Source organism: Leucoraja erinacea, chromosome 10, assembly GCF_028641065.1.
Source record: "Leucoraja erinacea ecotype New England chromosome 10, Leri_hhj_1, whole genome shotgun sequence".
NCBI lineage: Eukaryota > Metazoa > Chordata > Chondrichthyes > Rajiformes > Rajidae > Leucoraja > Leucoraja erinaceus.
Window position 1 is genome coordinate 53,418,642 of NC_073386.1, and position 13,538 is coordinate 53,432,179.

A 13,538-nucleotide genomic window follows, 5' to 3' on the forward strand; every position below is an offset into this window, starting at 1 on the left:
GCACTGCACCAATCAGGCCTTTATGGGAGAGTGGCCGGACACAAGCCACTCCTCAGTAAAAGGTACATGACAGCCCACTTGGAGTTCGCCAAAAGGCACCTAAAGGACTCTCAGACCATGAAAACAAGATTCTCTGCGTCACGTCTGTTGGACACCAGGCACCGCTCATCACCTGGCCAATACCATACCTACGGTGAATCATGATGGGTGGCAGCATCATGCTGTGTGGATGTTTTTCAGCGGCAGGAACTGGGAGACCAGTCGGGATCGAGGGAAAGATGAACGGAGCAAAGTACAGAGAGATCCTTGATGAAAACCTGCTCCAGAGCATTCTGGATCTTAGACTGGGGTAGAGGTTCACCTTTCAACAGGGCAACAACCCTAAGCACACAGCCAATACAATGCGGGAGTGGCTTCGTGACAAGTCTGGGAATGGCCATGAGTGGCCCAGCCAGGGACCGGACTTGAATCCGACCGAACATCTCTGGAGGGACCAGAAAACAGCTGCGCATCGACGAGCCCCATCCACCTGACAGAGCTTGAGAGGATCTGCAGAGAAGAATGGGAGAAATTAACCAAATACAGGTGTGCCAAGCTTGTAGCGTCATACCCAAGAAGACCTGAGGCTGTAATCGCTGCCAATGTTGCCTCAACAATGAATTGAGTATAGGGTCTGAATACTTATGTAAATGTGATATTTTAGTTATTTATTTTTAATTACTTTGCAAACATTTCTAAACACCTGTTTTAGCTTTTTTATTATGGGGTATTGTGTGTAGATTGTTGATTTAAAAAAAAAAGAATTTAATCCATTTCAGAATAAGGCTGTAACGTAACAAAATATGGAAAAAGTGAAGGGGTCTGAATACTTTCTGAATGCACTGTATATTTGACACTATCTTCCCCTTCGCTCAACCTATTGTACTTGAGTTTGACCTAATTATCTTTATGTATAGTGTTGTCTGATCTGTTTGGATAGCATGCATGCAAAACACTTGACGCATGACAATAATGAACCTAAACCTAAACCAAACAATTGGAAAAGGCCTTAGGATATTGATTTTCTGAAAGCGGGAGATGATGACATTTACATCTACCCTTTGTACCATTGTAGGGGCGACAGATTAAATGATACCAGTGGCCAAATGCTCCTACGACTTGCAATTCTACTAAACTATCTTTTCAAGCATTTTGAAGCACACCATTGAAAAACCAGCATTATTCTTGGAAGCACTGAGCGTTTTGATACTGCAGTATTTTCTCCCTGTCACAAAATGTCCTGGTTATTTTGCACACTGCCAAAACAGTGTGCCTGTGGTGGGTCAGTCCACTGACATTGTTTCCAAGTGCCTGCTTACCATTCCACTCCCCGCATCTGCTCCACCAGATCAATCTTTTCTGAAAGGTTTGGGCCCTCAGGCAGCGCAATTGATGCTGGGTGTTTGCAACTCTCTGCAGCTGCCAGATCCAGGCCCTGTGTTCATTTTTTCTCTTACTGCCTTGCCCGTCTGTCACACCTCTCTGCCTCGCTTTTCCCATTCTCTCTCTCTACCATTTCCCCCCTCTCTCTACCCCTTCTCCCCCTCTCTCCCCCACTTCTTCCCCTCTCTCCACCCCTTCTCCCCCTCTCTCTACCCCTTCTCCCCTCCTCTCCCCCCTTCTCCCCCTCTCTACCCCCTTCATCTTCTCTCTCCCCTCATCCCCCTCTCCCCCTCTCTCTCCCCTCTCCCTCTCCCTCTCCCTTCCCTCTCCCCCTCTCTCTCCCACTCCTCTCCCTCTCTCTCTCTCCCCTTCCCTCTCCCCTCCATCTCTCTCCCTCTCTCCTTCCCTCCCTACATCTCATCCCCACTCTCCCCCTTCTTTCTCTCCCTCTCTTCCACTCTCTCCCTCCCTCCCTCACTCTCTCCCCTTCCCTCCCTCTCTCTCCCTCTCCCTTCCTCTCTCCTCCTCTCCTCCCTTCCCTCCCTCCCCTCCCTTCCCCTTCCCTCCCCTCCCCCCTTCCCTCGCTCCCCCCCCTTCCCCTCCTCTGTCTCCCCCTTCCCTCCCTCTCCCCTTCCCTTTCCCTCTCCCCCCTTCCTCCACTCTCTCCCCGCTTAGCAGATTAGTGCCCTCCATCTAACGTAACCATTGAAGTCCTTTCTGCTGGTGCATCAGCCTAATATACAAACCGTGGACAGCAATAAACTTGAATTGTTTTATGATTTTTAGTTCTGTTAATGGGCCTTGATGGGGAAAAAAATCAATGGTAAGAATTATTTTGAGTGCAACCAACTTGTATATAATATTTAAAACAGTGTAAGCAGTGACAGTTCAGTAGTTGGAGATCCTATCTCTCTGACAAACTAACTGTTAAAAGATTAGACAATTCTCCCGTGACTCAGTAGCTACATATACTCGAGCACTGTACTACATTAACAGCTTAGTGCCGATATCAGCTCCATCACTGTATAGTGCTACAACCCCAGTGATAGCTAGCAAGACACTTTGCCAAATGCTAATACCTCCTTTACTCTTTTTAATCTTAATTGACCTAGTTTTCTTCTGCAAAGAAAACTTGATATAAAATTATGTCGAACCCTTTTTGTAATCTATCAAGTTAATTCATTTCCTAAGAGTGGAAGCATTTGGTACATGATTTATAGGCCCACTGTAAATGGCAAAGCCAAAGCCATGAAAAACCCACTTTACTCAAGGTTTTTGGATGGACCCTGTTTTTTTCTTCTTCTTGCTCTCAAAGAACGTATTGGCTGGAGAGAGAAACCTGGGTGGCAGGTACATTGTGGTGCACAAATCTTGCACTAAATCAGTGTAAATAAACCTTAGCAATGAATGCAAAGAGGAAAGCAATGATTATGCCCAGGGCTGCACTCTGTTCATGGTAGAATTGAAACTTCTTGATTCAGATGTTCATGATCAACATTGCTGAGGTAGAAACTGGATTTCCATCTGAAGAAGGGTCTCGACCCGAAACGTCACCCACTCCTTCTATCCAAAGATGCTGCATCACTCCAGCATTTTGTGTCTATCTTCAGTGTAAACCAGCATCTGCAGTTCCTTACTAATAATAAATAATAATAAATTTTATTTATGGGCGCCTTTCAAAAGTCTCAAGGACACCGTACAAAAATTTAGCAGGTAGAGGAAAAACATGTAAGGGGAATGAAATAAATAGTAGAGACATGACCAGTACACAAAGTAAAGACAGAATTCAATTCAAAACACAATATGAGACAATTAATGCACAGATGAAAAGGGAGGGGGACGTGGGGCTAAGGATGGGCAGAGGTGAAGAGATGGGTCTTGAGGCGGGACTAGAAGATGGTGAGGGACACGGAATTGCGCATCAGTTGGGGAAGAGAGTTCCAGAGCCTGGGAGCTGCCCTGGAGAAGGCTCTGTCCCCAAAACTGCGGAGGTTGAACTTGTGGATGGAGAGGAGACCGGCTGATGTGGATCTGAGGGACCGTGAGGGTTGGTAGGGGGAGAGAAGGTCAGTGAGATATGGGGGGGCCAAATGGTGGAGGGCTTTGTAGGTGAGGACCAGGATTTTGTAGGTGATCCGGTGGGAGATGGGAAGCCAGTGAAGTTGTTTGAGGACTGGAATGATGTGATGCCAGGATTTGGTGTGGGTGATGAGTCGGGTGGCTGCGTTCTGGACCAGTTGGAGTCGGTTGATGTAGGTGGAGCTGATGCCAAGGAGAAGTGAGTTGCAATAATCCAGTTGGGAGGAGATGAAGGCATGGATGAGTCTTTCAGCAGCGGGAGGTGTGAGAGAGGGTCTGAGTTTGGCGATGTTGCGGAGATGAAAGAAGGAGGTTACTACACATTTATTTTGTTGCATCAAGTTTCTTAGCAGAGAAAGACACAAAATGCTGGTGTTTTCCGCAGACTGGATGGTACGCAACAAAAAAGATTTTCACCGTACCACGGTACACGTGGTAATAAACTAAACTAAACTAACTCATTAGGTCAGGAACATCCCTGGAGAACATGTCTTTTGGGATACAGCGTGGAAATAGGCGCTTCGACCCACTGAGTCCACGCCAACCAGTGGTCACCCCATACACTGTGGCACTATCCTACACACTAAGGACAATTACAAATGTTTGCCAAAGCCAGTTAACCTACAAACTTGCACGCCTTTGGAGTGTGGGAGGAAACAGGAGCACCCAGAGAACACCCACGTGGTCACGGGGGGAACATGCAAACTCCACACAATCAGCACCCATGGTCAGGATAGAACCCGAGTCTCTGGCGCTGTAAGGCAGCAATGCTACCGCTGCGCCACCGTGCCGCCCCATGGAAAGGTGACGTTTCGGGTCAGGACCCTTCTTCAGTCCGTTGAGTTACTCCAGCATTTTGTATTTTTCTTTGGTAAACCAGCATCTTGTTTCTAAATGCCACGTAGCTCCTTGCTGTAGATGACATGTGCATGTACCTTTAACATAGTGACCTCACCACTACTAACCACTCCCCACATCACAAGTATAATTACAACCTTCCCACCTATTGATCCCTCTCTCTAGTTCCGGTGACAGACCACAAACAGCTAGGGCAGCAACGTATGTTTATCATGAATAAACAGTAGTAAAGACAGTGTGTTACACTTGCTTCTTTGTATTTTAGCAATATCTGTACCCACATATCACCACGAGTGCACACACAGTTAAAATATTCAAGGCATGCTGATGGAAGACCTGGTTATTGACCAAGTAGAGTGTGTAATTCTTTGAAGTTGCCTTTCTTTGCTTCAAAACCTGCCCTTTACCTTCCTGTCACACTAAAATTGTTAGCTGTTCCATTGAAATGAATGCACATCACAAAATGAAGGTATATTAGCCCCAATGTACAAATGCATATTTACAATTTTTAGTAAGAATGAATATTTAAGACATTTTGCAATATGTATACACAATAAATTCACTTCCATTTCTCCAGAGCCTTTTAATTGTGCTCTGAAGCTTAATGTGTAAAAGATTTTTAAAGTTTATTGATGAATAGTCTTATGCTGTGATTTTTTTTTTTTTCTGATATTCTGGTTTTTAAATGCAATATTTCTAGTTTGGAGCAAAAGTGACAGGTTCATTCTAAACACAAATCTTGATCGGCATTACGATTGTTATTCACAGGAAATTAAAATGGCTCTCAAGAAATAGAAAATGTGTACATGTGGTGCACCTTTCTAGCAAGCCTATTCAAAAGTGCATTGGGTTATTTTCCTTTGTTTTAAAAAATACATTTCAGAGTAACAGATAGCAATTCTGATATATATTTTAAGAAAAGGAAAATGACAGCATTTGAAACCAAGCCAAATTCCACAACATTGCCTCAGACACGATGTGCCAGCTACCAGTTAGCAGAAGCTACAGAGTGTTCATTAATCACATGGGGAAGTGTAGCACTAGTAAAGTGATGTATAGGGAGGAACTGCAGATGCTGGTTTGCACTGAAGATAAAACACAAAAAGCTGGAGTAACTCAGCAGGATCGGCAACGAACGTCTCTGGAATCAGTTTGTGTCTATCACTAGTAAACTGGCCAGTTCACCCAGAAGAACCGGGACTGGTTTGATGATATTTGTAGGTTAATTGCCTTAGGTAAAAATTGTAAATTGTGTCTAGTATTAGTTTACGGGATGATCGCTGGTTGGCATGCACTCGCTCGGCTGAAGGGCCTGTTTCGGCGTTGTATCTCTAAAACTAAAACTAAAAGCAATGGCCACTAACTCGAAGAGCTAGCTTACTGCAGGCAAACGGGATTCCCGGAATGAATGCTGCAGCATTCCTCTGGGGGAAAGAAACATGACTGGTTTGACATGCGTGGGTTCTCCAGCTCTCTCACAGCCAGGAATCCAATGTCCAGGGATTCACCCATTGAGGGTGATATCTGGAGATCAACGTGAAGGCAGAGGTAAACAAAAACCTAGAAGACAGACAAGTAACCCTTGCTTTCCCTCTCTCTCTGCCCCTCCTCCACCCTAGCTGTCCTGCTAGTTCTACTGTTTGCATCCGTATATTCCTTTGTTATCACGTCTTCCACAGCCAACAATGGACCATTGTGGGCTCCACCTTTCCTTGGTCATTTGGCTTTGATTAGTTCTGAACCTTTTCATGCCTCTAGTTTCCCTATCAGCCCGAAGAACAGTCTTGACCCGAAACATCGCCTATTGGTTTTTTCCAGAGATGCTACCTGACCTGCTGAGTTACTCCAGCATTTTATGTCTATCTTCAGTGTAAACCAGCGTCTGTAGTTCCTTCCCACACAGTAGCTATACGTTAGTAGATGCCTCCACCCCATTGAAGACATTAGACTTTGTCTCTGGAACTGCTGCGCTACAATGCTGAGATTTAAGTTCTGCAGATGTCAAAGGCTGGAGGGCATGGCTTCAAGGTGAGAGGGGCAACATTTTAAGTCGACGTGCGTGGCAAATTTTTTTCTTCTACATGGGGGAAATGGCAGGTGCCGGGAATGTGCTGCCAGGGGTGGTGGTGGAAGCAGATACGATAGTGGCATTTAGATAAGCACGCGGTTATGCAGGGAATGGACGTACGTGCAGGCAGAGGAGATCAGTTTAACTTGGCATCATGTTCGGCAGGGACATTGTGGCGTGTTCCTGTGCTGTACTCTTGTATGTTGTTCTGTTTTTATTCACTTTCCCCCTCAATCATGACGCGAGATTCAATGCTGGATGTTGTTATGGCTACCATTTGTGTACCGGCTATAATTAAAAGTCATGAGGTGAGGCTTTTTGCGATACGAGTTGATGCATTTGCAGCAAATGCCTTCCTGCCAGTGTGTTTATCTCAGCTCATTTCTGGAGCTAGAATTCACTGAGCTACACAGCAACTGTCCAGCATAATTTACATGCAAGACATTGTCCAAATTCAACCCTTGGTCCTGTGAATGAATTGCATTACTTGCTTGATCTCTGAGTCGGTGCTAATATCAAGCAGCATGGTATTGTAACTTTAATAATACTTTTTATATTGGTTTATTATTATCACGTGTGCCGAGATAACAGTAAAAAAACCTTGTTTGCGCGCAATCCAGTCAAATTGTGGTGTAGACGTAGAATTAAGCCATACACAAATACAACAGGTAGTGCAAAGAGAACAATGCCAGCATACAGGACAATTCACAATACAGTGTTATAGTTACAGAGAAAGTGCAGATTTTAAAAAGTGCAATTTCCACAATGAGGTAGGTTGGAAGCTCGGGACTACCATTTAGCATATGGGAGGGCCATTCGCCGGTCTGATGACAGCGGCACAGAGGCGCAACGGTACAGTTGCTGCCTTTCAGCACAAAAGTTCGATCCTGACGACAGGTGCTATCTTTATGCAGTTCGTACGTTCTCCCTGTGACCATGTGGGTTTTCTCCAGGTACCCCGGTTTCATCCCACACTCCAAAGATGTACCGATTTGTGAGTTAATTGGACCGCGGTAAAACTGTAAATTGTCCCTAGTGTGTAGGATAGTGCTAATGTACGGGGTGATCGCTGGTGACTCCGTGGGTCAAATGGCCTGTTTCTGCGCTGCATCTCTAAAGTATGAAAGCTGCTGTTCCTGAATCTGGTGGCAGGTCCTTTCAATCTTTCGTATCTTTTAGCCAACGAGAGAAGGAATAAGAGAACAGGGCGTGAGCAATCCTTGATTATGCTGGCTGACTTCCTGAAGCAACGTGAAGTGTAGATGGTGTCAGTGGGGAAGTGGAGGCTAGTTTGTGCGATCAACTGGGCTACACCTGCAAGTCTCTGCAATCTCTTGTGGCTTTGACAATGCTGTGTGACAATGTGCAAATTTGTTATTAACTCCGCAGATACTTGGTGAAGCACAAATCGCACCTGAGATTCTAAGCTGCGAGAAGCTGTGGATTCGCTGCCATTCATTTCCCAGAGGTTGGGGAAGAGTTCTGCAAAAGACGCAAATATCTTGGGACTAAAATATTTCATCGGCTTGTCTGCCCTTCTCAAGACCAGTGGCATTACAGTGTGGGTCAGCCTGAATTGTCTCATATACAATACTTGCTGGATATTTTTTTATTGCATTGGAGAGTTGATGTCTGCAACAATTAAGCAAAAACAATTGTGCTTACACTACCAGTTTTCCAATGGTAGATTGTCTTCTAGTCTGAAAAATCAAATTTGTATTTTATTCTATAGTGGTTCTTTTTCAGACGCACTTTTTTAAAAAAAGATATTATCCAATCCTCCTTTTCCCACCCCCACACCTCCCCCCCCCAATCTTATAAAGACATTTGTTCAGTACAAAACTGCAGATTGTATATCATCACTGTTATGTGGGTGCGGGGGGGGGGAGGGAGGGGGGGGGGGTGGTGGATTTCGTTCAAACAATTCTTCTCAGGTAGAATAAGAGGTAAGACAGCCATAGATGACAGGTTGACTTATTTTTTTTCTGTTTGTGTAAAAAAATACTACTACAAAATTATACATGTACGAGCAGCTGTAAAGGATGTTGAACAATCATTTTGGTTATTTGTCAAGAATTGGGGCCGAAGAATAAAGACTCAAAGAGGTCCATTATTGCTATTATGAAGAGATGAATTGGAAGCCCTGTTTTAAAGCGTTGCCTAAAAGGACAGGTTTAAAAGGGTCTTTGTCTTTGAACCCTATCACCTGTACTTGGCTTGCTAAGCACAAATATGAAACCCCAATAGTGTATTTTGAGTTCTGTACCACAAATTCCTCGTCCACCCAGTGCCAAGGTAGAAATGATTAAAAATCCAGTTGTGCTGCTTGTTGATGCGAGATAAATATATGACATAAAGTGCCATCTTGTTGCTGTTTTCATTGCACTTCCATCAATGTATTTACAGGGTTCACTTTTGTGTTTCACTCTTTAGGAAAAGGCAAGGGATTCTTTGTCTGACCAGAACCATCATTCATTCAACTTCTGAAATGCAACTAATACAATGCAAGTATAGAGCTGATGATAGTGAGCTTTGTTTTAACATTCATGTCAATATAGTGCGTTCAAGATTTGATATTACAAGAGCAGACAGAAGGCGCCGGAGTAACTCAAAGGGTCAGGCAGTATATTTGCAGAGCAGGGATTGATGAGGTTTTGGGTTGGGTCCATTCTTCGGACTGTAGAAGGGGGGGGGGGGCAAAGCCGGGCAAGTGATAGGCGGGTATAGGTGAGCAGGGTGACAGTTGATTTGGCAGATGGTCAGTCAAAGGCCAGAGCTGCAAAGACAAAAGTGTGGGATAGGGAGAGCAAAGAGATGTGAATTGTGAAGTCAGTGGTGGAAGACCCTAACATTATCATTTACGGAAGACACATGGATCTGCAAATGCTGCAATCTTGAGTAAAACAAAGTGCTAGAGTAACTCGGGTGAGGAGGAATGAACTGCAGGTGCTGGTTTACTCCGAAGATAGACACAAAATGCTGGAGTAATTCAGCGGGACAGGCAGCATCTCTGGAGAGAAGGAATGGGTGACATATCGGGTCGAGACACTTCTTCAGACTGAGTCAGGGAAGACGGAGACTTGAGATATCGTACGGTAAGGTGTGAAAACGGCAGATCAAAGCAGACGATGATCAAGGAAATATAGAATGGTACATAGTTAGACACAAAATGCTGGAGTAACTCAGCAGGTGAGGCAGCATCTCCAGAAATGCCTCCTCACCCGCTGAGTTACTCCAGCATTTGGTGTCTACCTTTGATTTAAAGCAGCATCTGCAGTTCTTTCTTACACATGGCACATAGTTAGCTGAGGGGAAGGTGACAACGAGGCATACAATCAGTAAAATTAATCAGGAGGATAAGTGAAAGCAGTCGGAGAACTTGGGTGGGGAAGGGACGGAGAGGGGGAAAACAAGGTTGACCTGAAGCTGGAGAAATTAATATTCACGGAGGCGGTCAGGGAGAATCTGTGGAGGAAATGGACAAACAACGTTTTAGACCGGGACCGCTGAGCTCCTCCACCACTTTGTTTCGATATTACAAGGGAAGGCACAAAGTGCTGGAGTAACTCAAAGGAAGACGAGTCCCAACCCGAAACGTCACCTGTCTATGTTATCCAGAGATGCTGCCTGACCCGCTGAGTTACTCCAGTATCGACAGTTCCTTGCTTTTTCATCTCCAGATGTCACAAGATGTGGCTCACTGTGATCTGCGGCAGGGGTCACACTGGTGCACGGTATTTATTGAAGCGTACATAATGAAATGGAAGGTGATACGGCAACCCTTGTGGCTGAGCTGGTAAATTACTGAGGATTCATGAAAATACTCTACGGTGATAATATCACCACATGAGAGAGGACCAAGCATGCAGCTACTTTTTTTTTCACAGTTTAAAATTTTGAAACAAGATCTTGGCAAAGCATCTGATTTAGCAGCAGTGAAGGTTTTTATAATCGTGTGGGTACAAAATCATTTAGCTTTCTGCTGCATTCAGGATCAGCCTTTGCCGTCGTCTGGTTCAAAGGGCATCAAAGGTTATGGGGAGAAGGCAGGAGAATGGGGTTGAGCAGGAAAGATAGATCAGTCGTGATTGAATGGTGCAGTCGATTCGATGGGCCGAATGGCTTAATTCTGCTCCCCTGTCTTATGGTCGAACTGAGAAATAGTTCCACCCAACTAACCTGTTTCTCAGCAAGTAGAGACCGTGTTATTGCGAGGTTTAAAACCCAAACAAAACCATTGATTTAACAACTGCGTTGCCTGAAAGAAACTAGATGTCAATAACACAGGGGGGAAAAACTCAGCCTTCCCAGAAGATATTTATTTGCTATGAATGATATGCTCTACAACTTTGATGTGTTGAGTAATTGTGATAGTGTCAAATGTCAATTGTGATTCCGTTCAGTGAACAATAGGACAGAATAACTCGTCAGTATGGTCTCTTTTCAGTGGAGTTGAATGGTACTCTGCTCTTGTCTGTACCTGACTATGTAATAGACAAAAATATATCCCGCCGTTGCAGGCTGAATGGAAAATCCATTTCATATCCAAACTATCCTGTTTTCAAAGGCTGTTTAAAACGCATCTTAACATGTTCCATTTATTTTATTGAAGCTTGATCACAGCTGTTACCTTGCAAATCAAATTACCAACAGAGTTGAGCGGCAATGTTCACTTCAGCATTAAATTGCCAATTGTAAAACCTCATTCTCGTCTCAGAGAATGACCGGTTATTGTTTGCCTGAGCAGGTGCCGTCAGGCCACATGTGGAAAGTTAGTTTGAGTAAAACTGTCCGCAGCGTACCACAAGCTGAGGGAGAGAACACTGACGGCACCGTTGAGAAGGTTTGAGTGGCTTGCTCTCCCTGGAGAATAAATAGACTGAATACTCTCTCGGCACAAAGAGCTGGAGTAACTCAGCAGGTTAGGCATCATCACTGGAGAACGTGGACAGGTGACGTTGTGGGTCGCGACCCTTGTTTCAACCCTACCCCTCTTCACACCCCTCTTCTGACCCCCTGCCTCCGACCCCCTTTTTCGGACCCCCTCTTCCAACCCTCCCTTCTCCCCTCAGAGCCTGGGTCTGACACCAGTCCTTATCCCTGTCGGGTTTTCACCATCCTCCCCCAACCTTTTCCTTTATTGAAGAGGTATCAATAGACAATAGGTGCAGGATTAGGCCATTTGGCCCTTCGAGCCAGCACCACCATTCAATGTGATCAAGACTGATCATCCCCAATCAGTACCCCGTTCCTGCCTTCTCCCCATATCCCCTGACTCCGCTATCTTTAAGAGCCCTATCTAACTCTCTCTTGAAAGTATCCAGTGAATCTGCCTCCCGCCCTCTGAGGCAGATAATTCCACAGACTCATCACTCTCTGTGAGAAAAAGTGTTTCCTCGTCTCCGTTCTAACTCCGTATCACTCGTCATGAATATTTTAAACATCACACCACACACCATCTGCTTTATATTTTATTGTAAAATCTCTACGAGGCAATGTTAAGTTTCCAATTTAACAATTAGAAATGTTGACAGTTTAACTGCATACATTCTGTAGGTTATTTCACACCAGCATTACGTTCAGATTGTAAAAATAACATTCCGCACCTTAAAGCATACACATGAATTAAAGGTGATTATCATCTTCACGGCATTTATCATCATTCATTGCACCATCGAAAACTGTGTAGCTGCTCTTTATGTAGCATAGTAGGAGGTGAAGATAGACACAAAAAGCTGGAGTAACTCAGCGGGTCAGGCAGCATCTCTGGAGAAAAGGAATAGGTGACATTTCGGGTCGGGACCCTAGGTGATGTCTGCCTATCTGTATATTTCTGTCAAAAATAACACTGTTTTTGTCATTTAATGTACCTGTTGTAATTGTTTTGTTAAATGAACCTCTTTGGATTTAATTACTTTTGGCAAGATTAATTTGTTTGCTTTCAACTTTCTCCGACAGTAGTTGAGTTAATGTGAGGTTCTGGTCGGTAACAGCAGCAGTGAAGTGAGTTCTGGTCATTACTAGAATGTTGTCCCCTTTGCCTAGTTTTGAAATAGAGAAATTGATCAATCTCATGCTTTCTCGGTTAGTAGGGAGAGAGAGAGAGAGGGACGCACAACAAAGGGCTGTTCTCACAAGTGGGAAATGTTGCTATCAAACGACACATTGCCCAGCTGTTGTTTTTACAGGCAATCGCCATTACTAAAGCGGTTTGTGCAATTTTCTAAAATGATACCAACTGAAACTGATGGGTATGGGATAGTCAATGGTGCGTTATTGTCACATGCACAGATGTACAGTGAGATTCTTTTGTTGCAGACATTTCCGTAAAGGATAGCCATCCCTGATTAACAAAGTGTACAGAAATTGACCACCGAGGCCGCTTGTAAGTGTCGCAGATTTTGGCGCCTTTTCCATTTCCAGTCCGGTCGGTCCACGTGCTCGGTCTCCTGGAGCAGTGCCTGATTTGGGCGAGCCCCAGGCCTCTCCTTGCCCGGCCACCTTCAGGCCTGGGGTCACCAGCCGTCTTTGAAGGCATGGTAGGTTCACTCTTCCACCAGCCCTTGCTGCTGCATCCGATGTCCCTCCACTCTGGTCTTCAGGGGACGAGCAGTGGTCAGGCTCAGTCGTTTGCCTCTGTCGGCTGTGACTCACCCGGTGTTTCTCCAGCATTTTTGTCTAGCTTCGATTTTCCAACATCTGCAGTTCCTTCTTAAACGTGGGTTTTTGTAGTTCAGTACAAACCGAGCACAAATTAAACTTGACCAAAAATAGACAGTGCATCTATCTCTATCTCCATCTATTTGGGGTCAGGGTAGGGGTTATATGACAAACAAAATAATGAAAACATTTTAAATGGTTTTCATTTTGCATTTAACATTTCATTTGTAATGCAAAACGATGCAAATTAGTGTTTAATTTCTGCAGAAGATAGTCACAAAATGCTGGAGTGACTCAGTCAGCATCTCTGGAGAAAAATAGGTGATGTTTTGGGTCGAAACACTTCTCCAGACCTTTCTGCATTCACCGTTTAAACAAGTGACAGTCTTTTACTTCTCTAACTCGTTACACTAACTAACAATACCGAGGCTTACATATACAGTAGATCATT

General features: G+C 44.5%; 1 protein-coding gene across 1 annotated transcript in view; it reads left to right on the forward strand.

The window, feature by feature from the left end:
• cdc73 (cell division cycle 73, Paf1/RNA polymerase II complex component, homolog (S. cerevisiae)) overlaps positions 1 to 8,788 on the forward strand; it is a 277,463-nt gene extending 268,675 nt beyond the window's left edge. Inside the window, exon 17 of the mRNA XM_055642329.1 lies at positions 7,817 to 8,788. Coding sequence (XP_055498304.1) covers positions 7,817 to 7,853 — 37 coding nt within the window. The 3' untranslated portion in view covers positions 7,854 to 8,788. The remainder of the gene's footprint in view (positions 1 to 7,816) is intronic.
• The last annotated feature ends 4,750 nt before the right edge of the window (positions 8,789 to 13,538 follow it).